General features: G+C 44.6%; 1 protein-coding gene across 1 annotated transcript; it reads right to left on the bottom strand.

Moving 5' to 3' along the window:
• Positions 1–460: 460 nt before the first annotated feature.
• bicd1a (bicaudal D homolog 1a) lies at positions 461–27,444 on the bottom strand (the record flags this gene model as incomplete). The annotated part of the gene is made up of 10 exons (XM_084555405.1): positions 461–1,232; positions 2,837–2,922; positions 4,538–4,748; positions 4,854–5,005; positions 5,097–5,855; positions 5,948–6,340; positions 7,415–7,912; positions 8,343–8,495; positions 11,030–11,242; positions 27,229–27,444. The coding sequence occupies 10 exons, from the start codon at positions 27,442–27,444 to the stop codon at positions 1,112–1,114; spliced, it is 2,802 nt and encodes a 933-aa protein (XP_084411531.1). The 3' UTR covers positions 461–1,111.
• Positions 27,445–27,903: the final 459 nt, after the last annotated feature.

Raw genomic sequence — 27,903 nt, 5'->3', positions numbered from 1 at the left:
AGTGTGGACAAAATGCTGACAGCAACTCAAGAGGAGGCACGTCTTGGGGGAATCCTCTGTTCTTAACTAATGTTAAAAAGAGGGAGGTCAGTTCACTCAATGGTTACTTAAACCTGTGCAATTCAAAAGGCAAAAAACAAGCAAAAAAAAAAAAAACAGGCCAACAAGAGCCCTAGTCCTGATCTCAAACACTCAGCCTCTCATCTACTCTCGTCCCCGAAGAGACCTCAGCTACGTAACGGACACCATAACCATCTTCTGTAAAAAATAAATAAATCAAGAGGAGGTATAAAATTGACTTGCAAAAAGAACATTGTGTAAAAAAAAAAACCCACAGGCATCCCAAGAAAGACTAATGACGTTAGAAAGGTAGCTGAAATCCACCCATCATCATCACCTCAAACAAAACAATGTCCTAATAAAATAAAATGTCTTTCATTAGTCTGTTTGCAATGACAAACTCACTGTACCCCAACAACCCAATGTAAAAATGGCATATATGGTTTATTATTTTCTATTATTTTTTTTGTTATACTGTCAAAATGTAATATTTTAAATGATGTATAGTATGGTTAGATATATTTAAAAGGAACCAAGAGAAGTTCTGTTTTTGTCTGCATTATTTTTTTTTTTTGTGGAAGATAACAAAGTAGGCCATGTACAGTGGTAGCTGTGCTAAATTCTGTCTTCACCACCGCAGGAAAACACATCTCGATTCCCATCTCGCAGAATGACACACAAAAATAAACATTCAAATAATAAATATCTCAGAAATAAATAATCAACGGTGTAAATAAATTATAAATAAATACTGGTAGAAATATTGGGAAAGACTTCCGCTTCAGTTCAGTCCTCTCAGTCCTTTCTTTTTCAGGACAGGAAGTTACACTTAGAGGAGAAGAGAGCGTCCTGCTCCTCTTCTACGACCCAGGTAACCAGGAGGTCCGCCAGAGCCGGGCCTCGCGGCGCTTGAGGAGGTCACAGAGTTCAGTAAGCACCAGGTTGGACTGCTGGGTTGAGGGGAGTTAAAACCGAGGGAACCCCCCGTCCGGATTGTCTCTGTCTCTGCAGGACTCCTACCAGACCGAGGCCGTGGGGCGGAGCGGCGATGTTAGGTGGCGGGGGGGTGGAGTTGGTGGGCCAGGCAGTTACGAGGGTCGCAAGGGGAGAGAAGGCTACTCCTGCTAGACAGGACTGCCTGGTGTTCCTGGAGGTCTACCACAAATTTAGGACTGAAACAAAGCAAAGACAAAGAAGATAAGAATAAATAAGAGCGTGTGAAACACAAGTGATTAATGGGACAGGGAAAAGGTGAAACTGTGGTTAAAAAAACAAGGTTATAAAGGAAAATGCAACATGTGACAAGAGCAAAATGTCTAATGTGGTTTTCTTAAGGAAGAGTTTGACATTTTTGGGGAAAGACTCTTTAGTTAGATGACAACTGATGCCATTCATGTCTATGTAGTTTTGACACCATCAGTAGCTTATTAGCTTAGCTTAGCACAAACACTGGAAAAGGCAAAAACAGCAAAAAATTTTTACCATTGAATGCAACCAGGCACATTTTCCACACTAAACTAAGCTAAGCTAATCTGATCTAAACTTAATACTTTGTGCACAGACATCTTTCCCAAAATGTCAAACTTGTCCGTTCAACCACCTCAGAGACAGGGCGAGGCTTTGATAATTTCTACCGATCAGAATCATAGACTGCACAAATATGGACAATGTGTCCCCACTTCCTTGCACTGGCCTAACCGATGCTATTTTTCCGGGGATACGGGCAGCGGCCTCTTGCTACTTTGGAGCCAGAGTCTGCGCGGTACGGTCCGAGAGTGGAGCCATGCAGAGCCGTCCACACTTCTGCCAGGCACACTGCCGTTTTCGTTTAATTAATACTGTGCTCTGCTCTACCTCCACCAGTTACAAAGAAATGCTGGATTGTACACTGTACTTATTTTTTTTACAACTCTCACGCTGATGGATCTAATTTCATCAGATCTGTCAGCAGTTATCTTGCTATCTAGATACTGGCTAATGCTCCACAACATATAGCACGTAAATAGAAGGTCAGATCAGTCAGTCAGATTAGATCAATAAAAACAAGGCTGCCCCCAGTTTAGTTTTGCTTCTTTTCATGTAATACACTTCACTGATGAAAAAGGAGAGTGAATAAGGGGCAACATGTTTTATTACGCCAACAATAACAAAATAAATTATTACATGGATGTGGAAGGTGGGGTCTAGAAACCCTCCCTACGCTACCTGAGAAGGAAATCAGATTTCTTGTAGTGTTTCTGAGTTGTCACTTTCCATCAAATGCAGCAAAACTGACTTGCTGCGACTCATTTGATTCCTTAGTCACATCTATGCTTTTCCGGTTGTGGGAAGACAACACGTATGTCTAAGTTAAGCTTGACCTTTGAAACTAAAGTAGATTCTTATGATAATGTCATATTTTTGGATTCCATGTGAACAATAATAGGAGACATTAAATATTTAAGCATGTATACAAAACTGCCATGCAAAACTACACATGCAAAGTGGAAAACAATTCTTTCAGTCCTTCGCTGAATAGAAAGTGTTAATTATTCCTGCAATGCAGGTGTTTCAGTGATCCATCAATACTTAATGTAAAAAATCTGAGTACATGCAGGACCAGTTATGTTGATTAAGGCATGCTACAGGTGAAAAAGTAAATGTATTCTACAAAGAGGATGTGATGGGCCGCAACTAGATAGATAGATAGATAGATAGATAGATAGATAGATAGACAGACAGACAGACAGATAGATGTTGGTAAGCCTGCAGCTTGGTGGTTTCTACAGCTGGTTACCTGCGGGCTAGGGAGGCTCTCCCGCGCCTTAGTTGTGGGGAGAGTGACGGTACTGAGGCAGCAGGCTGCTGACAATCTACAAGAAACTGATAAATTAGACAAATATACAGAGTGGTGACACTCGGGGTTAGACAGGACAGAGAAAACAGGGTGGACAGGACAGGGGAAGGCCTTGTCAGAGACAAAGATACCGAACACTGCAGTTACTTTCATACCGAGGCACCAGTCTGCACCTGGTCTATACACACCTCCGTCCACTACTGCATGCCTGTCATATGCTTGCATGTGATGAGTGTGATGATGAGAACCAGTCTCAAACTGGCACAGCCAGACAATTAACACTGATGGTGGAAAACAAAAAAGAGACAGAGACATGAGCACATTTACAGTTGCCAATACAATACTGCATTGACCGACACAGTGGGACACATACCGAACAATCCAGTCCTGCTCACCTCAACACCTGCTGCATGTGTCTGTTCCTCTGTACTTAGCACTAATATTTAAGTGATTATTAATGTGTTTCAATTGCAATATACATAAATATCTAGATAAAGAAAATGGAACGCGCGCGCGAGAGAGAGAGAGAGGATCCAGCAGCATTTGATGAAAAAATAAACAAACTAAAGCCAAGCAAATGTGATCACACATTGCCATCTAGTGGTAAGACTACTGCAAAAGAAGTTTGTACTGTAACATTGTTGCGCAATTGTGAAAGTGGACGTGTTTATTTTAATGTGCTATACCTCTTCCTCCTCTCCATAGGGGAGTCAGATGCATCCTGAGTAGTATGAGGCCCAGCCTCAGGTCTGACTGGTTTCCATTCTGCTCAGAATAACAGATTAAAGTTGTAATACAGTATAGGCCAGATAAGCCTATTCAAATGTTTTTATTTATTTAAAAAACACAATACTAGATGTGTAAAATAAGACATGCACTAATTACATTTTATGGAAAAAAATAATAAGTAATTCCCTAAATCTGCCACAAGGAGGTGCTGTGAGCCACAGAAACTGAACCTTAAGGTGCAGCCATTTCTTCTCGTCTGACACTTCTGTACTCCAGGAGAATATTACATGATGCCACATTTTATAGCTTTAGCTTTTCAAATGTGCCTGATTTCTGTTCATTAAAAATAATGGTAGTTGAACTTTAAACGATTCAACAACTTTAACAATAGCAAAAATGTGTTTTAGGATGTTTTAATGACTGCACACAATGTCAGAGGCTCCCTCCTTAGTGTTGCTGCACGATTAAACCAAAGAAAACCAGTTTTCCATCTCTCTGCATCCCACCTTATGCAAAGGCTATACCGGTGCAAATGGCCAATCACAGCCTTCTCCGGAAGATAGGTGATACCGAGGTGCTGGGGTTGTGAGACGGCGACAATTTGCCTACGTCCTGTCTTGAATACATGTGTCCTCTGAAATTTAAGGTAAGCCACTCTGGGTTTCTCACGAAGGGCTGGGTGCCCAGAGACCACTTGGAGTAATCCAAGTTATGCAGAGCTGAAGCCGAGGTCTGGATTGTTTCAGAGACTGAGACTGAGGTCGGCACAGACATGGACGGAAAGGTGTTCAGCTCTACGGACGGAGGACTACTGAGGGTCAGGGGGGTGTTCAGGGTGTGGGCTGTGATGATCGAGTGGCTTTGGAGCCTGGTAGGGCTGGGAGGAGCTGTGAAGGCACCTCTGCGACTTACTTTGGGCGGGCTGCTTTTTATCTTGGGCACTTTAGCGCCACGGCCGCGGTGAGTCTGCTCGTGGTCAAACTCCAGATCCTCCAGGCGTTGGGTCAGAGCCAGTTTCTGCTGGATAGCCATGCGCAGGAGAGAGTTCAGTGTCTTCTTCTCATCCTCCGCTGCTGCCAGCTGCCTCTGCATCTCATCCAGCTGGGTAACGTATTCATCACACCTACACGGAAAAGGATAAGAGACAAAGATTTAGCAGGATATACGGTATGTTCAGCCATAGCTTAATATTGACATTAGAACTTGTGGTCCGTTATTCTCTTCCCACCTTGTGGCAAACATGGCCCTGAGAGAGGAGAAGGTGGCAGCGTCTTCTTTCAGAGCCTTGAGCTCGTTCCTCAGCTTCATCATGGTCTCTGTCACCATACACTTTTCATTCTCGTACTTGCTCTTCAAGTTAGCAAGCGCAACTTCCGCTGTCTGCAAAGATAAGATACATACATTCAGTATTGGTAATTACATTTTACACTTTTTCACAATGTATTAAGTGCAAAGAAAAATCCTTTATCACCTGCTTATTGGCCTTGAGCACCAGCCTGAGAGTGGCTATCTGCTCTCTCTTGGTACTGAGCAGGGACTTGAGCTTCAGTATCTCCTCCATGCAGGCCTCCTTATCCTTGTCAAGCATAGGTGCCAGCTCCCTGGCTGCAGCCCTCTGCCTGGACAGCTGCAGCGATCGGTCAACAGCCCTCTGGAGGTGTTTGACCTGATCTCTGATGATGGCGTTCAGGTTATAGATATTCATCGGCTCCTTCCGCAGGTCCCCACCTGCATCCGAGGGCACCGGAGATGGACATGGGGAGATGCTGATGACCGGGGAGCCAGTGTGGTTGCGGGTGGGGCTGCTATGGCAGGATGAAGACTCGGCCGAGTTGGTTGTCGTCTCACCGTGGTTGGCGTCTTTGGATGGGGAGTCTAGGGGACTGCGTGGGGACTCGGAGGAGCAGGCTGCCGATACTGCGGCGAGGCGCCGTGCCAGACGAGGCGAGAGCAAAGCCCGAGGGTCGTCTGAGCCTTTGAGGCTGCCGCTCCGTGTGATCCGGCTCTGGCGATAGTAGTCCAGCATGACGCGGTTCGGCGTCTCGTTATTGCACAGACAGACGTGGTGGTAGAGCTGTGCCAGTTCCTCGCTGAAGGTTACCAGCTCATCCTGCGCTGTATTGAGCATGCCCTGGCTCTCCGTGGCAGTGTTTGAGATTGCTTGGAGCTCTGCCTCCAGACTTGCCACCCTTTCTCGGCCTTCACGACAGCTTCGCTCCAGACGTGTGACCTGGTTGGAACAAATCAGTAGTAATGCAATGTTATGTGAAGTAAAACTGGTTGGGAAATACTACTGAAAAGGTAAAACCAAGGCAGACAAACCTGTTCACTGAGTGCATGGACTCTGTCGTCATTGTGACTGTCTCCCTGTCCCTCTACCGCTTGGTTGTACTTCTCCTTCAGGGCCTTGAGCTCTGCTTTTAGGTCGATCACCTCCGTCACTGCCACCTTGTACTGACACTCCAGAATCTCAAAACCGTGAATATCGGGATCGTGGCAGCCGTTGGCCGGTGGTGACAAGGAGCCCCCGTCAGATTTCTCACTTTCTTGGAGGTCATCAAGCTCTTTGTCACCATTGAGGTGTTTCATGGCGTTGACGTGCTCCGTTAGACGATGAACCCGCTCATTCTGCTCCGTCAGGGCGCCCTGTGTGTGCTGCAACTGGGTCTGCGACTCCTGCAGGTTCATGAGCAGGGCTGCCTTCTCACGCTCCACCTGGAGGATGGAAATACAAAAAATTTTTTTTTCAGACAGACAGATTGGCAAGTTAACAGATCACTAAAACTAACCATGAGAATTTATAGTTTATCATGACTGGCCAAGATCTGGATGTAACATGGACGCGCTGCATTACAATATTAACTGACCTGCCTAACCTATATAATGACATGTGATTCTGGTTTTTCTTCTTGATCAGTCGGTGAACAATCTGTGCTCCCCCAGTGCAAAAAGCATTACTATGAATCCAACTCTGAATAATCCCAGAAGAAAGCAGACGAATGACATGGGAATCAAACACTGTTAAGACAATTTGGTTCTGAAGCAATTTCTAAAAGTAAAAACCACAAACGATCCCTTAATAGTGTCTATAATGAGAAATCAAAAATGGATTTTACAATATTCAACTCGAAGCTGCTGGCGTTTACGTCTTTCTCAGGCTAATCAAGTGAAACAAACAAAAAGAAATCAATTGGTGAGTAATTGTGTTTACAGAGAAAGGCATGCCGCTCCCTTAGCAGCCACTAATCTAATTTTATATTCCCCACTGGAGCTCAGCTTTGGAAAAAAGAAACATCGTAATGACTTTATTTGATTTTTAGCATGAATCTGATCTAGCCGTGATTCCCTTGCCACTAGACATTCTGTCTGTAATTCCCCTAGAAAAGAAGAAAATAAGTGAAAAGAAAACCAGTTCCAGGACATTGCTTTTAGCATTACTAAACTTTTAAGTGTGTAGCACCACCTCAGAACATTTGAAAACATCAATATGCTGCACATATAAAAACGCCTTGTTAAAAAAAATCTGTCAAGTCATTCTTGGTTGTACCAGTAGAAAAATAGTGCATAGGACTGCCCTGCATACTGTAAACCCGGATCAATATAGCTATCTTTTGCAACTTTAAACACAATGTGATATTTACTGACGTCTTTGAAAATGAACATTCACTGACATCAGGAGTCTGAGCAAAGGAAACGTGATTCCTCGAGGCTGCAATTGTAGTGATGCTTTTAATGCGTTAATTTGAATTACTGGCCCTGTTATAAGTCATTTATCTTCTCTTGACCCACCTGCAGCAGCTGCTGTTTGAGCTTCTGCATCTCAGACAGGTTGAGCTCACTGAACAGGTCCGGAACAGGGTGCAGGCCTTCTCCTTTCCGGCCCGGCCTGTAGTCCCCGTTCATCTTAGCCATCCCTGTGCCCACGTGGACGTGACCGTTGCAGCGGTTGCTGTCCTCATTGTTGCCGTTGGCCGCGGGGACGGCGCTGCCGTTGGTGCCGTTTGTCCCGTTGGCGTCCTCGGGGAACTTGAGGCCCTCGACGCCGGTGACGGTGAGCGCCAGGTGGGCCCCTGCTCCGTAGACGCTGTCGGTCAGGCTGATGTGGTGGGCCAGTTCCTTTCTCAGGTTGTTCTTCTGCTCGCGCTCACTCTTGAGGGCGTCCAGGGCTTCTTCTAACTGACCCTCTGAGATGTCCTTTAAGCGCAGCGCGTCCTCCAGCTGGCTGTTGAGAAGGACGGTCTCCTCTTCCAGCACCTTGATTTCATGTTTCAGCCCCTCGTACTCCACCTGGAGGGATGCAGAAAGGACAAGAATGGAAAGAACATAAAACAATTCATTGAATTATTATTTTTAAGGTCTGGGCCCAATCTCAGGCCAAAATTAAAGCACAAAACTATTTTTTTAATGTTGAGGTTAAGCTCCACACAGCATTTCTGTTAGGCTAAGATCCTAGTAGTAACATTATACTGATATATGAGCTTGATTTACTGTATCTATGACCAATGCAGCCTTTGTACAACTTTGTTGCACCGGACAGGGAATACTGTAACCCTATGTGAGAAATAAAAGGCAATGAGTAACTCAATGAGAGCATGGTTTAATCCAGTGCAACCGGGAAGCAAAGACACCAAAGCGGGTGAGTCATTAGACTCTATGATGACTTAAATCGAAACTTATTAGGGCAGGCATTCTTGACGATGACGGTCCACACACTAACCTGGCTCTGCTTCAGTGTAGACACCAGTTTCTGCAGAGTGATGTTCTCCTCCTCCAGCTCAGTGTAGTCCTGAAGCAGCCGGGTCTCTCTGAACTTGTACTCCTTGATCTCCTCCCTCATCCGGCTACGCTGCAGCTCCAGCATCTCGTTGCTCTGGAGTGGGGAGAAAAGAAAAAAGAGAGACGGTAACAGCCCCAGCAGGGGGAGAGACGGGCACAGTAAGGAGAGAAGGGGAGGAAGAACGGGTGGAATTCAACCCTTTTTCAAATCTTAAATTCACATTTGAAACCAGATGCTGTCGTTATGACACCTATAGCCTCACAATGTTCATCCACGTAGGCTAACGGGTAGAAAAACACATCTCTTATGCAAGAGGAGTACGAGAACATTTTATTTTATTATCTTAAATGCACTGAGTCAGCACGCTCGGACACAGTTATTAGTTATCATTAGTTCAGGTAATCTGCCATACACGGATAGCAACCTGAGCATATGCTAGACCAGATAAACTGTCGCTGAGGGAAAAGCACCGAGCACAAAAGTCATAAATCTACGTACGGTACCGTAGGAGTTACTCGGCAGCACCGGGAATATGCTGAGACTTCAGCAAAACCATCTGCACAAACACAATAGGAAGATGCTAAGTTGGCTTTAAAAAAAAAAAAAAGCCCGCCCCCATCAACCTAATGGGACTCAAGTGTAAGGCGAGGCAGCTTACGTGTTGATTGTGGAGATGTGAGAGAGGTAGTTTAAACATTTGTTCGGTCTTACAGTTGTTAACCAAAATTAACTATTCACTAGAAGTCAGAAACAGAAAGCAGGGTGGGAATGTTTTTCGCACACAGATATGACTAAATGTGCACAGTTCAGTTTCAAGTACTCAGAATGCTCACATGCTTGTGCATTTACTGTACGTGCGCGCATGGGTTTGTGGGCTTCTCTTGCTGCAGTCCTCCCCGCAGCTCCCCTGCAGCTCTCTGTACATATGGCAGAAGTGCTGACCCAGAGACAGTGTCAGGAGTGGGTGGTTAAACACACAAGGGGAAGAAGAAACTTACAGACCCGAGACACACATTAAAGTCCCGCAATAAATAGGCTCCTGTGTGTGTGTGTTTTGGCAGGAATGACAATGCTGCTTTCAGAAGAGGCAACTGGACTGAAACTAAAGACTATTATGATACACTGAATCCTCTGATTTATACAGTTGCTGACAGCATCTCCTATAAACTTGGAGCTAATGGAGTAAACTACAAAGTGGAGAGAAGTACAGAATACACTTATATACTAACCCGGGAAAATAACACAGAAAATGACATTCTGGATGACTATTTACATTGAACTCCCCATGCTACATGTTGCTGAAGAAATTAAACTGAGCAGGGTGTGATGAAGTGCACAGGATTAGAGGCCAATTATCAGCCAGTGAGGTTCTGCACTATGCGCTTAAGCCTACTTCGTAAAATCAATCTGCCCATGTTAATGATGTTTGTGAAAGGCTCCTTTGAATCTGCAACAACCTTCTGATTACATGCGAAACGAACCCCCGGTGTGGTTGCAACACCTGCCGCTCACGATGAAAGGGCTGGTCCTCCTCATTAGAAAAGGCATTTCATAAACACGCTATCAAGGACTCATAATCACCGTTCATACAGGTGGCACTTGAGCTTGGGTTTACCTCACCAGTATCGACTAGGCTTCTAAATAAAAATACTGACCGGATTCAACGTGCTCAAACATGTGGAATGCTATTAACTCTGCTTATATTCACACCATTCGACATCAGACTGCACCACATAGAGAAAAATAAACCTGACAACACTCCCTGATCAATTTACTGAATGAAAGTGTGTGTCCCGTGAGTGTAGCGGTGTTACGAGAGCGACCCGGCTCACTCCGTCCCCACACATGTGCCGAGCTCAGGGCATTTCACTTATACCCCAGCTTAGCACCGGATTTTAGCCCCACAATGGGGTCGTGGCCGCAGTGTCTGACCCCTGCTCGAACTCTGGCACTGCCGCAGACGTGCATGCTCGCTAAATGTGCTAATTTGCATGGAGGTTTGACACCTCCCTGCCTGTCAGAGCGACATCTTGACCTTTAACACATACAGTACGTGCAGTAGATCTCCTGTTAGTTAATGTAGTATAAATAAAGATTGTGAAAAGACAAGAGAACTTACAGTTTGTTTTACTTGTTCCGCAAACTAAAATGAAGCAGCTTAGCGGTTTGGTTGATGTTGAGTTTGGTTTTTTACTTTTAATTAAATATATTCCCATAAATACAAAAAAATGCAACTTGGAAAGACAAGGGAAACTACAGTTTGTTTTACTTTTTCCACAATTCTGAGTTACATTCTTTAAAACGCTTACTTCAACCAGGGACTAAATTGCATATTTAATTAAAAAAATACATATATATTTTTAACCAAACCACTAAAGCCTCATTTTAATTTACACTTGAATTAACAATAAATTCTCAGACTAATATAATAAAAAACACTATAAAATGAAATCAGACACAGAGCACTAAAATGATTTAAAATGATTTAATTCAATAAAAAAAAAATACTGTAAAGTACAGGCAGCAGTTTTTGTGTACTTTTATTGTGTTACCGTCTGACTGGACTGATTTCACGTGTTTTTTCTTGTTTTATCCGTCTGCGTCTGTCTGTGCGGTGGCGAGCTCACCTCTCGTAGATCCTGCACAACCGCGTTGAGCCTCTCGTTCTCTGCCTGGGCGTTGGACGCCACCGAGCGACTGAGGGTCACCTCCGTCTGCAGCTCCAGCAGACGGGCCACGTAGTAGGCCTCCTTGGAGGCCGACTCCTGCAGCAACGTCTCCTCATTGGTCTCACCGTCCTCTGCCACCTTACGCTGGTTGGTGTAGGCCTGGCCAAACGCCTGGAGAGGTAAAAAAAATAAAAATAAAAAATGGAAGGAGGGATGGTCAAAAAAAGAAACAGCACTTTGGCAAAGCCAGAATTAAAGTGACACTGATCCAAACCCTCTCATATAGCACCAACCTCTTGAGCCATGAGAGGGATTTTGCACCCACTACATCATTCACAACTACGACCACCAGGCGTACTCCCCCTGCTCTTTTTTACCACACTTGCAAGGGACTGTCCGTCAAGGATACCTGCTGTGCCTCCATATGGCTGATGTTTCACTTTGATCAATAGACACAGTGTTCTCATTCTCCTGACACAGGTTTTCACAGCACCGAGCGCTGACTTGTCATGATAAAGGAGCCGAGGCCTGATTGAGGAAATCAAAGCGGGACAATAACAGCGTACCCTAGTGTGTCAAACAAATGCATAGACTAAAAACATTCAAGGTGAAGGGAATGACACAGCCTTTCATAGTGAATGCAGTTGCAGTCCGGCACTGTTTTCTTGACAAGGTTTCCTGAGCACAGGCAGAATTTCATGACTGGTAACTCCACACTCCATAACATCCATGCAGTAGTCGGCTCAGTGGTTCAATAAATACTATGAACCATCCTTCATTTTCTACATATATCAGCGGGAGATACGGTTATAGTGTCCGGCGTGGCCTCTGGGAGAGGCAGTGAATCAATACTGCATCGTCTGAAAACTATTTTATGGTTTACAGCCGCCATATGAAACTGTAAACAATACAGCATGTATGGATATTCCAGCTCTTCAGGAGGCAGTTCCTGGACAGGGTTACACCAAATGACGAAGGAGCCGTATATTTTGGGCTAGGTGTATTAATAATTCACAAACAGGCCTCTCCAAACCCAGCTCAACATATTAACGGCATTTGATTTGCTCAGGATGAATCATTTAGTTGATGCAAGAATCCATTAAAGACATGAGCTCAGTGTGCAGCTGTCTTCTTTTTTTTTTTAAACCTCCAGCACACAAGTCATTTTTCATTTTCCTGTTCTCTTTTTATTCCCGAGCTAACACGTTAGCGTTAATCAGAAATCAATTTTAGGACAGATCTCAAATGAGACTTAAACAAACAGATATTGTTTAGTGAATGTTTTGCCACTATGATGTTAATTACCACTGTCTGTGTGGTGCAGTTGCGTTAGTAAATGAAATGAGCAGATCACCATGGCGATCTGCAATCCAAATAACTGTATTGATCAACACCTGTCCTGTTATAATGGTTGCACTTTTGATTGGATTGAACTTTAACGGGTCAAAGTGATAGATGCACTTTTCCATTCTGTCAATAACTTATTCTGCACGCTGTAAATCAGCCAAATAGAGTCGTATTCATCAACGACGATTTCCTCAGGGGACGTGCTCATTCAAATTCAACAGACCCTTTGATTGTGCCTTTGAATTACAAATGTAACGGTTAGCATTTGAATAGGCGCGGCCCATAAAACACCTGAATACACGGAACATTTAGCAACTCAACCAAAAAAATTTGTACTCAAGGATTTGCTTTTGTGATGATTAAAAATACTGTATTATAATTTTTTTGTTCTCATTTGTTTCCCTCTTTGCACCTCCCTGCATCTCTTTCTCTTTCATTCCTCGCTTTCTTTCTTTCTTTCTTTCTTTCACATTCTCTTGTTCACTTGCCCCGTTGCCCTCTCCCGTTCTCCAGGGAGGCGCAGTGTGATTGTGGTGAATGATTAAGAGGAACGGCCCCTGGAACAAAACAGCTTTTCGAGCAGCAGTTCCAAGTCGCAGCGTGACTGAATGAGCTCGGACACTAGGCTTGCAGATGAGGGGTCAGGACGGGGGCCAGCAGTAGCAGCAGCAACAGCAGCAGCTGAGCCCTTCGGGAGGGAAATCGAAAATCTGGATCCGTGTCTTTCACATTCACTAGATCTGGCAAAATACGCAACACTTCATGTCTCAAAGTTATTTTTCTGCATTTTCAGATATTATCGTTTCTGTAAGGTAAGTATGAAGCTAGATAGGAACCAGTTACATAAGCTGAGCAGGAAAAAAATAGGTGAGATCTCTTTCCAAAGACAACAAAATTCACAGATGTCTTTAAATTTCATTAAATAACTCCTTATATACAGGTGAAAATCATGCTCTGGACTATTTACTCAGTTGTCAAAGTGAGTGAAGGCTTCACAATGCAACTACTCAAAGCCATAACACATAACCCCCTGTATAAACAAACTTTCGTACTTTGGTTTTAGCATCGAGTAAGAAAAAGGAGATGTAACGTGTGAATCACTGAAGCATATCTTTTTAAGCCGGTCATCTATTGTTCTGCAAGAAAGCATATAGGCATATTCCTCAAAGCTCAGACTATTACTTTAAGGGAAACAGCAAAAAAAAAAGAAAAAGAAAAAGAACAGAGGCATGCTGTAAGTAAAAAGGCCGAGCAAGCACTCTGTGCCAACTTTCAACACTCTGCAGTTTTTAGTACTCTTGACACATTGTTGTGTCAAGAGTACTGGCTGATAAATAAACCAACTGATGGAAAAGCAGAACCACGGTAACAGACAAACAGACGGTTCATTCCCAATAAATCTGCATGTTTTGGAAGCACAACGAGATGCAGATGGCTTCCTTACAGCCCTCCTTCTCGGGACGGCCCGCGCACCTCCAAGTCCTCTCGCTCCATCTGTCCACAACTCCTCCTCTGAAAGGAAATCACAGCAGACGACGTTGATGACCGCGGCTGAGCGTATTACACATAAAGGAGCACAGTGAGCTCCGGGCCTCCTGTTGCTGTTGCGCCGCATAGCTTCTGGAGGGCTAAAAATAACCCCGTGACCGGGCTGTATTTTTCATGCTAATTACATGGACGACGCTGACAATGCAGCACGCGGCGTGATTACAGTGATGGATCTACACCGGCCCTGTATCTGTGTCCTAATTGGCAGCGCAGCATGTGAGGAACAGCAGAGATGATTAAACTTTAATAGTGTTTCCTCAGGATGACATTAATATGTAGTCATTCACCGGCAGCCTGGCTTGGATCGGTGCAGAAAAAAAGAAACACATAATGTATTCAGGCTTGAGGCTCCTCAGCCTTGTGAACCTCAACGGTTAAAGTATACACAATAGACTCCCCTTCTGTAGATATTCATCCCTGGGGCCAAAGAGGGAGACAAGACCAAGCGCTGCACCAGTGTGAGAGGAGGAGTGTGTGTGCAACCCTGAACTCCTTCCCCGTGTGTTGCAGCCCCTAATGAGGAGTCAGGGGAGGGCCTCTGGGTGTGTGATCTCGTATTTGTGAGTGTACACGTACGGCAGGAATAGGAATTTATTTTCACACACAGGAGGGAGAGGAGCGAACTATTTCTGCAGCAGCAATTAATCTCCACAAAAACTTCCATCATTAAGGGCACGTCCAGTAATACAGACATTAACAAGACGTTTATTTATAGCTGGACAGCAAGGTAAAGCCAGCAAAGTATGCACAGACTTGATTAAACATTTCAAGGGCAGAGACCAAAGCTTAGAGCTAAATGTACAGTTTAATTAAAAGTTTCATTAATTAACAGTGTAGAAAGATGGACATGGTCAAGATAGCTATCAAACTCATTTTATAGTTCATTCATGTCTTTTTGTATTCCAGTTTTAAGTAACAGGGATTTTAATTAGATGACCGTACAGTCAGAAATTAACTATAAGGATTAAAGCTGTGGTATAATGGATATGGATCAGAGATGCAGTTGAAAATTAAACTAACCCTTTTATATTTTATGAATGCACATGATTTTAAACGCAACACTTCTATTGCTCAGTTTGAGGCAAAAAAAAAAAAAGCTTTGAATTGCAGCAGGGACTAGACTATCAACCTAAACCCGGCTTGTTCTAATCCCAGCTGCTGCTGCAGCAAAAATTGATAAGTTACCAACAAGCAGATTTCAGGGTATTAGTCAACTCACAAGAAGCGAGTTATGAATAACGTACACACTCGTCCTCGTCCAGATGGTCGGCCCCAGCCAGCCATGTCAGGGATTTCAGAACCATGGAGAGAGACATGCAGGCCTGCTGCTGAGAGGACATGCAGCCGTCAACTGTCGTGTGTGTATGTGTGCTCTTTCCTGGGTTTTACACCATCAGAGTGAGGACATTTTGGCCAGTTCTCACTTCTTTATGAGGCTGTCTGAGGGTTAAGACTTGGTTTTAGCGTAAAGATTCCAATTAGGTTATGGCTAGGGTTAGGGTTGGACACTTAGTTGAGATGGCTAGGGTTAGCGACTAGGGCTTGGGTAATGCATTATGTCAACAAATCTTCACAAAGACATCCATACAAACATTTGTTACAACATTTGTATGTTTTGTAAAGCATCCTGAGAGTTGTTCTTGATGCTATATGGGGGGAGCTGTCATCGAGTGAGAGGTGGGGTACACCCTGGACAGGTCGCCAGTCTATCTCAGGGCTAACACAGAGAGACAGACAACAGACAATTCACACTCACACCTACGGCCAATTTAGAATCACCAGTTAACCTAACGAACATGTCTTTGGACGGTGGGAGGAAGCTGGAGTACCTGGAGAGAACCCACGCAGACACAGGGAGAACATGCAAACTCCACACAGAAAGGCCCCAGTCAGCATGGATTTCCATTACTTCTTTTAAAATTATTACTGTCACAAGCCATGTTGAATAATTAATTTGTTAAAACAAAACTGAATAAACCATAACTACTGCATCACATCCAGCACAACAGCTAAGAATCTCATACACGATCATAAAAAATGAAAATTACATTTCTTTTCTGTCAGTTTAGTGGGCTCTATATCGTAAAGATGCACTCCAAAGCCATATTCATGATGAGGCACCAAAGAGGCTTCACGGGAAACACTGCCCGGCCATATTTTGTCCTTCAACAAGGGCACAGAAGCGTGTCCCCATGTGCTTCTCCGCCACGGGGAAAAGCGCCAAGTCAAGAGATCTGTCACCTATAAAAACACACAAGCACATTTCCACAAGTGAGGGGAAGCTGGGTAATCACAGGCCAGCAAGAACTGGAGGTCAGTCACACAGAAAATAAAATAAACAACGACTAAAGATAGAAAGTAATTAAGAATCCATATGAAAACGGTTTTCTTGATGAACGCCAATGCACACCACAGTCGACCAGAGAGTACTAAATCAACACAGACGTATAAAGCTTATTCATGTAATGTAGAGTGCCCAGGCATGCTCCACTGCGCAGTTTACTTTGGTCGAGCTGTCTGTTCAGGATTTAATGGCAAAATAAACATTGAGCTAGCATGATATGAATGTTTTATGGGTAGTAAGGAGGGCGAATTACCCGGCTTTCTGTTCCTCCTTGCTGAAATCCTATTTAGCGCAGTGAAGCCTATTATTCCTCTGATAACAATATGCTATTATGCTGACACTTGCAGCTGGAAAAAAATGCCCTAATGGTTTTATAGAGGAAGATCCATGGAATTTACAAGAATAGTGTCACATCTGGTGCTCGCTTGCCAACACAATGCGCCCAGTACACGCCGGGTGAAGCAGAGAGGTCTGCCAGGGGACGGCCTGTTTGGTTAAAAAGATGGGGCTTGTTCGGACGATTCAATCTGGCCCACGTCTGCTCCCGATAAGAAAGATGCTTGGATTATCTCCCAGAATGCCTATCACTTAAGTGTACTCAGTCTCTGCCTGACTGAACGGACATTGAAAGGCTGGAGAGGCAGCTGTGTGTAAGATTTGTTTGCCAGATCCCAAACGAGTCTTTATTTACTATCATTTCTCCTCAGAACAGTTTCTCCTCTCTTCTCTGCCTTCCTTATCTGAACATGTAAGCTGAACACACACACGGATCAAGCCTAAGACTAAAGCGCAGGCCGCACCAGCTGTAAGTGTGTCATTCCCTACGCTTGGTAACGTGCCCTCCAGGAGATCATGAGCTAGTCAACCACGAAAACACACGGCCGGACCTTCAAGCCACTCCACCACCCAAATACATGGTACGAAAATACACATGGCTACGGGCGCGCACTCAGACGTGCTCCTCGCTGGTATGCACTGCTGGCTCCTGCCATTCATTTGAAGAGAGAACAAGAGGCGGAATGGAAAATGGAAAAGATGCAAATGAGAAAAATAGAAGAAAGAAAGAAGCAACTAAACACCTTCCTAATATTGTGTAGGTCTCCCTTGTGCATCCAAAACAGTCGTGACTCATCAGAGAATGGACATGGGCCTTCTGAGGGTGTCCTGTGGTGTCTGGTAACAGGATGTTGTTAGTGGGGGGCCTTTGGGTCCTGTGAGTTGAGGAGAGGGGCCTCTGTGGATCATCCCACGGATACTTGATCAGTTTGGGATCTAGTGAATTTGGAGGCCAGGTCAACACCTTGTGCTGTTATTCATGTTTTTTTTTAGTTGTTCCTAAAGTGTTTTTGTGTGTGTGCCTGTGTCAGGCTGTATCCTGCTCCGGATGGCTGCTGCCATGCCATTGCTATGGGGTTGGGGTGCCTGGTCTAGTCTAGGTGGGTGCTACATCTCTAAGTAACATCCACATGAATGCCAAGTCCAAAAGTTTCCCAGCAGAACACTGATTTGTCACAACAGTTATTGACTTCTCCTGGTTTTAATGTTGTGGCTGACGATCGGCATATATAAAGTTTTAATTTTCAAATACATCGGCAAAATGTCTACATCCCAAACGGCCTCATCCTTTCATTATGCCTATGAATTTCTGTATAAAGTCACCTGCCGCCAACAGATTCCTTGCAAAGTTGGACATAATGTAATGCCAGACCGGTGCACATATCGATTAATCCATTAATTGTTTAGCGTGTAATTTAGTGACGTACAATGAGAAAATGATGATTAGAGTTTCACAAACTAAAGAAAATGAGCAAATTAAATGACATGAATGATAATTCTTAAATGCTTTGCCCGTACATCTCTAGTCATTTCACTAATTCACGCTCTGCAAGAAATAACAGTGTGATGTGCATCGAGGTGCACATCCAACAACAACACTTCATGTCATTTAACATTTAACGTCAACGTGTCCTCTGTGTCACGGCCTTCCTAGTTAATGTGTAGTTAAGATTGAGCGTGCTGCCCCGAGTGGATATTTTTGTACGTGTGTGCAGGTGAGTGGAACCGTGAAAACATAGTGAATATGTCGAGGCAGTGAGCTAAAGCTGTGGCCCAGACAAGTCTGCTCCCTCAGGGTACAATCTGATAAGCAGCACAGTGATTCACTGAGAGTGAGGACGCTGAATTAGAACAACGAAATAAGCCAAAAACGTCAATGATAGATAAAACCCTGTTTGACCAAGTCTTAGACTTAGACTTAGATAAACTTTATTGATCCACGAGGGAAACTGCTTGGTCACAGCAGATTAGTCGCACGTAAAAAGGACCACAAGTAAAAGAAAGATTAAAAAAAAAAAAAAGAAATATAAGCAAACATGTACAGAATTAGCATATAAACAAATGTAACTAGATTCTTTCCCCTTTTCTTTCTTTCTCCTGACCCTCAAAGCACTGCATCTCTCGGGGTTGAGAGTTGGAGAACTTGTCAAAGGAAAGAAATATCTCAACCAGCTCTGTGTCCTTTGCCTCAAGTGTTGCTTCCCTCCTACTGCTCAACACCAAAAAAGTGAACACAGACAGAGTCCTTAGACAAATGTGCCAGGAATAATGAGGATGGCGGTGAGAGATAAAAAAAAAAGATAGAGGCGTCTCAAAGCTCACAGGCTTATTGATATTCCATATTAGAGCCAGTAGACACACCCAGACAGGCAGCCAGAGGCACAGGACAGAAAAAGAGAGAGAGATAGAGAGAGAACTGATAAATAAATTGATAAAACAGTCTCCTCTCTCTGCTGCGGGTCTCTCCAGATAAAGAGGGCTCGGTCCAGCCAGATAAACACGGGGCTACAATGGAGAGGCTGGCCTGCACACAGTGACCCTCTTAGTGTTGACACATGGGGCCTCCGAGTGACTCAGTGCTTTTGTGCAGCCACAGGGGAGCCTCCGTGGCCGAGCCTGCGGACCTGTGGGAATCCTCTGTTGAAACAGGTTGCTGATAAGAGTGATATCAGTCAGGAAGTCTTTAGTGCACACCGCTCCATCTGCGTCTGTACGTTTTTCTTCCTTTTGCACTTTAATCGTCCTATTTCCTGTAAATGATTTCACATATTTTCTGTGATAACTGCCTGTTTTGACTAAGAGTCCACAGCTAAGCTAAAAGTAAGTGAGTAAAAACGAGTGGCACGTTTGCCACTTTGATTTCTGAAACATTTCAAAAGCAGGAACACAATACTACACCGTACAGTATACGTCCTTCCCCTTAGCTCTTTCAGTTCCATGGCCCAAGCTGAAACCATCCCCCCTGTGACGGAGGATGGGGTTAATTAATCAGGTTAACTAGGGGATGATTTAATACCCGTCTAAGCCTATATATCCCCAAACAGGGTTGATGTGACAAAGACGGATCTCTGACCCCTATTCCGTGTCTCACACGGTGTTTGCGTGTGCGTGAATAGCGATGAGAGAGAGAGAGGAGAGGCAGGATCATGCTCACTCCAAAGCGCACTTAGCTGGATGTAATGGCCTCTGGTCATCTCGACAGGATGCCCCTCTCTCTCTCTGGCATGCAGAGATGGTGAGCATGAAATAAAACCCAAAAATGCTCCGTCTAGACAAAAACTGAGGAAGAATAGCCGCATTCAGGGATGCTTTGAATTCTGTAAACAGTAACTGATTTATGCGAACGGTACATTTATACAGCAGATGGTACGAGTCTAGCTCCTGAATTCAAGCAAGGAAGCTCTTTGGTTTGTGAAGACAAAAGTTTATCCTGTGAAAATGATTATTTTTTTTCTGCTACGCTTTCAGAGTTTGCAGCACACACAGCTAAAGTAGGAGACTAATCAATAGAGCAGCCTGCAGGCAGGGGAGTCCTGTTCCTACTACATTTCACTGCAGCAAAAAAGGAGCTTTCTGAAAAACATATTCTGTGCAGGGTGCAGGGCTGGGCTCCTAGCTCCGAAAGTCCCAGTTTATCAGGCTCGTGAGATTTCGAAAAACAGGACAAGAGAAAACAATAACGGTTAGATTGAAACAACTTAACAAAACCCTATTATTTCCATGTTGTTGTTTTTTTTGCTGACATATGCGATATGACTCTATATTCACATTCTCTACTCCTCCCCTCTTCACGGTTCAGTCAATGCAACCATAAAAACCTGAAACAACAAAGAGACCCGGCCGATGGTGGCTGGAGCCACTCACCACCAGCACCGCTCCATCCCGCCACGCCTCCCTCTATGGTCTCAATCACAACATCCGCACCCAAAGCCCCCCCGCCCCACCTCCCCTCCTCTTCCTCCTCCCCATGTCTCTTGTTACACAGGAGAGAAAAACAGAAGTCATGCAGGAAAAGAGTGGTCCCGGTGCGTGACTCAAATGGAAATGACCTTCACTTCAGGCTCGCACGAGCACCTTTCACATAAAACAGCAGAGGCCGAGCACAACAGAGGGCAGACAGGTCCTTATTTATATGCTGGACCGCATCCCTAAACCTGTTGCTGGGGTCACAGGTCAACATCCAAGCAGTTCATCCTTTTTATTTTGACCAGCACACCTTCCTTTCTGAAAACACCACAATAACAAGTCATTTTTGAGCAGGCTACGCGAGTGCTAGTGATTTGGCTTTCTCGCCGTGGTGCCAAAACGTGCTTACATTTCTTTTAAAAGCTTCACAGAGCTCTGAACATCAATTTGGTTTGACACAATATGAACACAACAAATGGAGCCGGCCAGTGTTTCATCAACATGCACCGATTACCAGAGCACACACAACGCTGCGCACAATGGAAAGAGGCTTAGCTCATCCGCGATACATTTTCACCACACAGAGCAGAAATCGATGCATAATTCCCACTTCGCTTCAGGGGGGCACCGTAGGGGATTGACGGAGGGGAGGACGGGGGCTGATAATGGGAGATGAGGAGGGGGCGCGGTGAGGCTGACGGTTTGGAGCTGAAAGGAGGAGAACGGCAGCATCTTATGAGGTATTGATTCGGCCCTTCCGTCCGTGTTTACTGCTCTCCTGTGAACCCCCGGCTAATGTAAAAGAAGGACAAAGAGAAGAAGGAGCCTGTAATGTGCACGCTTTCTTCCCAGACACAACAGACAGATTTACAACCACGGCGGCTCTCTTCTGCAGTGGCCTCATTCTTTGTCGATGATTTTTGCTAAACCTTTTATTCAATGTTCCTTTTTTTCCTGTAGGTTCATGGTTTATAAAAAGAAAGTCAGATGTGGAAAACTGGGATCAATGTTATGTCTGCAGCACTTTGCCTAAGAATGAAATGTGACCCTTTAGTTCAAATAAATGCTGTTTTTCTTGCTGCATGAGACACAGAAAGGTCTGATGATCAGTGCGACTTTGAGCAGGTCCTTCACCATGGCCCACAATTCATTCTGAAGGAGGTTATGTTAAGCAACAGTTTCACACCTTCATACGTCCCCGATGACAGAGCAGCGGCATGATGTTACGTTGACTTATGCAGGCGGCGACATTGGACCAGATCCCACGAGGGAAGGACTGACAGCTAATCAATCATCTACAGTACAATCTAAGTGTTTCTGCTGTTTCTACCCTTGAGAATAACTGTACAGCTATAACAGACCCTCCACTTAGAATAAGATATGCTGACGTTGATAACTGATGATAAGAAATCATGTACAGATGCTACCAAGGCCCAGCTGGACTCAGAAATCTGGGTACATTGCAGTACCCCACTGGACACAACACATTTTCAAAACACTATGGTTGCGTTTGATGAGAAATCACAGCTCAAACTCACCAGGAAAACAGCAATAGTAATTTTAAGGTGCAATAATGGTTGTTTATGCAGCTATGGAGCTTTCTGTGGCCGAGACTGGTCACCATGGCAGCCAAGAAGATAGGTTTCCTTTAAACTAAACCATGATCTTTGTCCAAACCTAACTAGGTAGTTTGGTTGGCTAAATCTAACCACTCAGCAATTGAAAAAGAAAGTAATGGTCACAAAAGGAAATAAGAGAAAAAAACGCAACGGTCTCACATGGGACAAAAAGCTCTTAGAATACACAACAGCCTCCTGAATGAAAGCCATTTGTTGGGTCCGTTCCCCCGACAGCGGACTTTGTCTGCACCTCGCCTCACACACCCATCAGCCACCGACAGGAGAAGTAAAGAACATCGACCATCTTGTGACAATTCAATGTTCTGCTGGGAAACTTTTGGACCTGCCATTTGTGTGGGATGCACCCTGACACAGGCACACACACACAAAAACGGTTTAGGAACAACTAAAAAAAACAGTATCTGTGGGATGCACTGGAACAAGCCTGATCCACAGAGGCCCCCCGTCAACCCATAGGACCCAAAGGCCCCCACTAACAGCAGTCTGTTGCCAGACACCACAAGACACCCTCAGAAGGCCCGTGTCCAAACACGGAGTTTGCCCGTCTCTTTCCAAATGTGAAAAAAGCCAGTCTACCAACATTTCACAAAATAACACATTTATTTATTCATACAAGTCACTCTTGGAAGTCACTAGTGGCTGAGAAAGATAAGCTAATAATAAAAAAAAAGGTTGAAAATGTGGAGAAGGTAGGTAGACACAGCTGCAGGAAAAACAAACACAGCCCAGTTGTGAACCCTTCTATCGATGCAAGCCTTGCAGATAAAAATGGTGCAGTGCACAGCCTGTAAGCGCTATGTACTTTGAATAAGAAGGAAACTCATGATGAATCATCTTTTTTCTTTTTTTTTTTTGGTATATAAAGTTTCCACGTGAAGAACTTGATGCGGATCTCAGTTGGCATTTTTCTTAGCCCGAAGCGCCGGGAACAGAAGTGACCGGCGAACTGTCTGTTCCCAGCTCGTCACAAATGTCAATTCTGCTGAAGTATTCTAATCTCAAAGAGCCAGAAAACGGGGTTACGGCAGTCGCTGAGTAACGAGTAACTTATTTTCCAACACGCCTCTTTAGACCCATGAGTTATAAAGATGTTCAAAGTGGAAAGTTGTAGGAAATAAGTCCAGAAAAAAGTCAAATGATTTAAAAACAGGCCAAGAATAAAATTTATTTCTTAGAGGCAAACTGAATCTTTGTTGACAAGAGAGATAAAAATATCCAGAAACCATTTGAACACGTGGCTCAGACCACACAGCTAATCATGCTCTGCAGGGATGGCTTCCTCCTCCTTCTACCTCCCACTCTGTCCTATCTGAGGTTGATCTGCCCGGAGACAGCACTAACAAGCCACATCCACGGGGCAGCCGTGTCTCCGTCACTGCTTAGGCAGCTATCCAGAGACAGACAGTACATACACACTGGAGATGAGAGAGTGATCGGGACGTGAGGCGGAGAGGAGGACGGGGAGGGAGCGAAAGGGCCGGGAGAAGGGACATGTATTTAAGCCAGGAGAGGACACACTTTCTGCTTTCAGCATCAAAACCCGCTCTTAATGTCCTATTTCTGCTTGGGCCCTGCAGACACTGGAGAGATGCATGCAGCTGTTCCTGAGGAAAACCCAAATAGGAAACTGTGATCTAATGACTTTCACTGGAAGAGTTGTACATGTTACACAAACATACTAGGATTAACAGGAAAATCCGGTCTACAGATCGTGGGGGATGTCAGTCTCTCATATCATCAGGGTTTTTTCGTATCATTTCATTTTTAATCAGGAACAAATCAAGGCCCGACACACAAATCCAAAAAGTTTTCAAATGCAAAGCCAAATCGGTCCCGGATTACAGCAGCCGCGGCACTGGTGTCTCTTATAGATTTAGTCATCTGTTTGGGCTGTGCGTGGAAGCTTGTAGCACCAGCAGCTCTCCAGTCAGTTGCTTTCCGCCAGCTGGGACCTGGACGGTTTACAAAAGACTAGAAGAGATATGTGTGACCAGAGAACATATGCAAACACAGTAGGGACAAGCTATCCCGGCTAGTTTGCACGTACACACACAATGGCAAATACTCAGCATGGATGAATTACACCGATCAGGCATAACATTATGATTATGCTAACAGTGCGTAGGTCTCCCTTGTGCTTCCAGTGTCAGTTTATATTTAGTTGTCTGCTTTGAGAATCTGCAGCACAATTGTTTTGATATCTTTGTTTCCAATATTCAGTAATAAATTTAGACAATTTACTGAGGGGGGGAAATACTGTGCACTGTGGTACACCTACTGGAGGAATACACCGATCAGGCATAATATTATGACCACCATCCTAATATTGTGTAGGTCTCCCTTGTGCCTCCAAAACAGTTTTGACTCACCTATGGGTTGAGGGGAGGGGTCTCTATGGATCATCCCACAGATACTTGATCAGTTTGGGATCTAGTGATTTGGAGGCCAGGTCAACACCTTGTTTTTGTGTGTGTGCCTGTGTCAGGCTGCATCCTGCTGGGGATGGCTGCTGCCATCAAGGAGTGTCATTGCTATGGGGTGGGGGTGCCCGGTCTGGTCTAGATGGGTGTTACATGTCTAAGTAACACCCACATGAATGCCAGGTCCAAAGGTTTCCCTCATATATTTCTATTTCCTATAACTATATATATATATATGTGTGTGTGTCCAAACCCTCTCCCAGGCCCCCGACTCCCCATCTCTCTTTTTCTTCCCTCTTTTATTACAGGAGCCAGGAGGGACAAGAATGAACTGTTTGTGTCTGCACACAGTAGTCTTGTGTCAGCTTGAGAATGTGAGTTCAATAAGTCAATGCACTATAAAACACAAGATTATGAAAAAATAATACTGACCGGAGGAAATACTGGATCCAATCTTTTCTCAAATGAAAACATGAAAATGCACGGTGCACTCTCGTAATGAATTTCCACTGTCTTTCACAAGAATAGTCAGAATAACACTTATGAGATTCCACTCAGTCCCAGAAGCAATTCCAATTTCCATCTGCAGTTCCCCTGCCCTTTTTTTTTTTTTTTTTTTTTTTACATTTTTTTTTTTTATATAATGCCTGTCTCCCGAGTTCAGGGAGAGCAGACGTGATGTGATTGTAGTGGCAGGTCTGCACTCTCGCTCGGTCTCATATTCATAGAAATGTGCGACAGGCAGATTTTTTTTTTTGTGCAGGTAATATCAAGGATGGAAAATGTCCCAGACAGACACACAGACAGACACACAGACAGAGCAGCAACTGGTGAAAACATAAAATGTGTGAACTGATGACAGATCACAGGAAAAATCACTGATGCTGACAGCCGTAGAGTTTTACTACAATGGTTTTTGAAGGTGCTTATATGACCAAATGATGAGTGGTGAACACAAGATGCTAGGATCATAATATTCTGTCTGTTAAAACAATTAAAATAGGGATTTCCTGTGTTAATCTTCTCTTTTTGTTGCCATTGTTATGTCTCATTGAGCAGGGGAACTGTAAAACCACTTCCCACTATCTGCCCTCTTTTCCTACACAGCCACCATCTCTATGTTTCTGCTTCTTTCTCTTCTTTGTCTGATCACATTCCCCACCATCATCCACCACGTCACCCAATAATCCATAAGTGTGAGATATCAGCTGAACAGTGCTGCGCTGCCGGCTGCATCGGGCCGTCCCTTCAGCTCGTCTTGCTGCCGTTATCTGCGCAAAGATCATTCTGATTCTGCATGCGTGTCAAAGCCTAAATGTTGAGCTAAGCGCTGGCGTAAGAGAGCATGAAGAATAAAGTGTAAATATATATATCTATCCACGCATGCATAATGCAAGGTTGTCTGTGCTACTCGACATACTGCATAGGCCGGCCATGTGATCTTATCATGATTTTTTTATTTGGTTACATATGGTGGGTGAGCCAAAGTTGCAAAGAAGGCCCGCTAATGGAGTTCAACGATACATCCCAGCCATGAGTACTTATCTAGGATCATAGTAAGGGATAAATATAGATTTTAATGGTCCTGTGGTCCACCCCAAGTAAGCCACAAGTGAATCACGGTCAATACAAGTCTTAAATGAAGGATTGCTTTAGGTTCGGGGCAGCAACAAGACTTGAAGATGGAGGGAATGACTTGGACCATGTTATCGAGGAGGTGTCTGACGAAGCTGAGCATTTAAATAAGAATAACTGGCAACCTTGGTATTTTTCATGGTATGTTTATATAACGGTGAGGATGCACAAGTCCCTCACAAACACGTCCAAAAATCAAACCGGCCTTCAGCTCCTCCTTTCTTTTCCTTGGCCCTTCAGCTCGAGCATCTCCATAAGCGACCTTGAGCTACGAAGCCCTGTCAGCATCCACCTCTTGTTGCTGTATGCAAATATATAAATATATATATATAAGCACAGCTGGCATTCATTATTCAGGCTGTCCAGTCCCAGCAGCCAGAATAACTGCCTGAATTCATGGCATCTGACACAGGCATACTTTTCTTTGAACAAAATCCTTATCTAAGATCAAATGGCACCTGAGCCACCACACAAACTGCAGAGAACAACTCAGAAGATCCTATTTCTGAGGGATTCTTGAAGGAGAAGAAAAATACTTTAGCCTGGCACAGAGTTCCCTTAAAGTAGTGACTTTCCTTCTCAGGGATCTTGATGATATGCACTGGGGTGGGAGCTGTTATTGTATGCATGCACAGTCCTGAGCTTGCAATTGTAATATCCAGTGGTGCTGCTGGCTAAATTCAAAGCGCAAAGAGCATCTTAGGTTATTTATCAAGATATGTGATTACAAGAGGTAACAAGCAAGACCTCCTTTTTTCTTTTTCTTTTTTGCTGGTGGGCCTGGAGACAATCCCTGCTGCTGGATTTAAATCCCCACCTTCTCTGGACGCACACAGGTTGACAAACACATGCTGAGCACACATTAACAGTCGCTCATCACTCATATTAGGCACACACGAGGTAGGCGCAGCTGAACCCACACACCTGACTGCAGTGCGTATCCCTTACCACGGCGTCAGCAGCACACTCCGGTCCCCTTACCTCCTGCAACTGCTCCAACTCCTTCCTGAGGATCTCTTGCTCGGTCTCCAGCTCTGCATACTTCTGCTTCAGCGCCTGGTTCTCCTCCAGGACGACCAGACCGCACTCCGCAGCCCGGATCTTCTCCCGGTTCGCCTCGGCCAGCTCCTGCGTGAGCCGCTCCACCTCGGCCCGGTACTGATCCACCGATTCCCCGCATCCTCCACCGGCGGCCATCGCCCCTGTCTCGCTGCGCGTCTATGCGTATGTCCCCCACCCCGTCGGTCTGCGATCAACACCCCCTGTCTCTCCACCGCTCTGGACGGAGCCACGGAGGCGGGCGGAGGCTGAGAGATGCTGAATATCCGCCCCCCCCTCTCCTGGGAGCCAGCTGCAGCCGGAGACTGAAAACGCAACCTTAAAACTATTCTGTCCTCCCCTTCATTGCTGTCATCAGCCCCGGCAACAGCATCACTAAGTAGCCTAGATGACAAATGAAGCCTTTCGATTCAAAACCAGGTCAATGTTGTCTTCTGTGCGACACTCAGCAAAACAGAGAGCCTCATTTCTGCTTATTCATGTGTGCAAGGGCGCCACCTGTCGATACTTTGAGGCTATCTCTCAATCCAAAATACCTAAACAGACACAACATTACAAATTGCCACTCTAATTAATAAAATCAGAAAGAGAACTTTG

Source organism: Chelon labrosus (assembly GCF_963514085.1).
Source record: "Chelon labrosus genome assembly, chromosome: 11".
Lineage (NCBI taxonomy): Eukaryota > Metazoa > Chordata > Actinopteri > Mugiliformes > Mugilidae > Chelon > Chelon labrosus.
The sequence above is the reverse complement of the archived record's forward strand: the minus strand, read 5'-3'. Positions and strand labels throughout refer to the sequence as shown.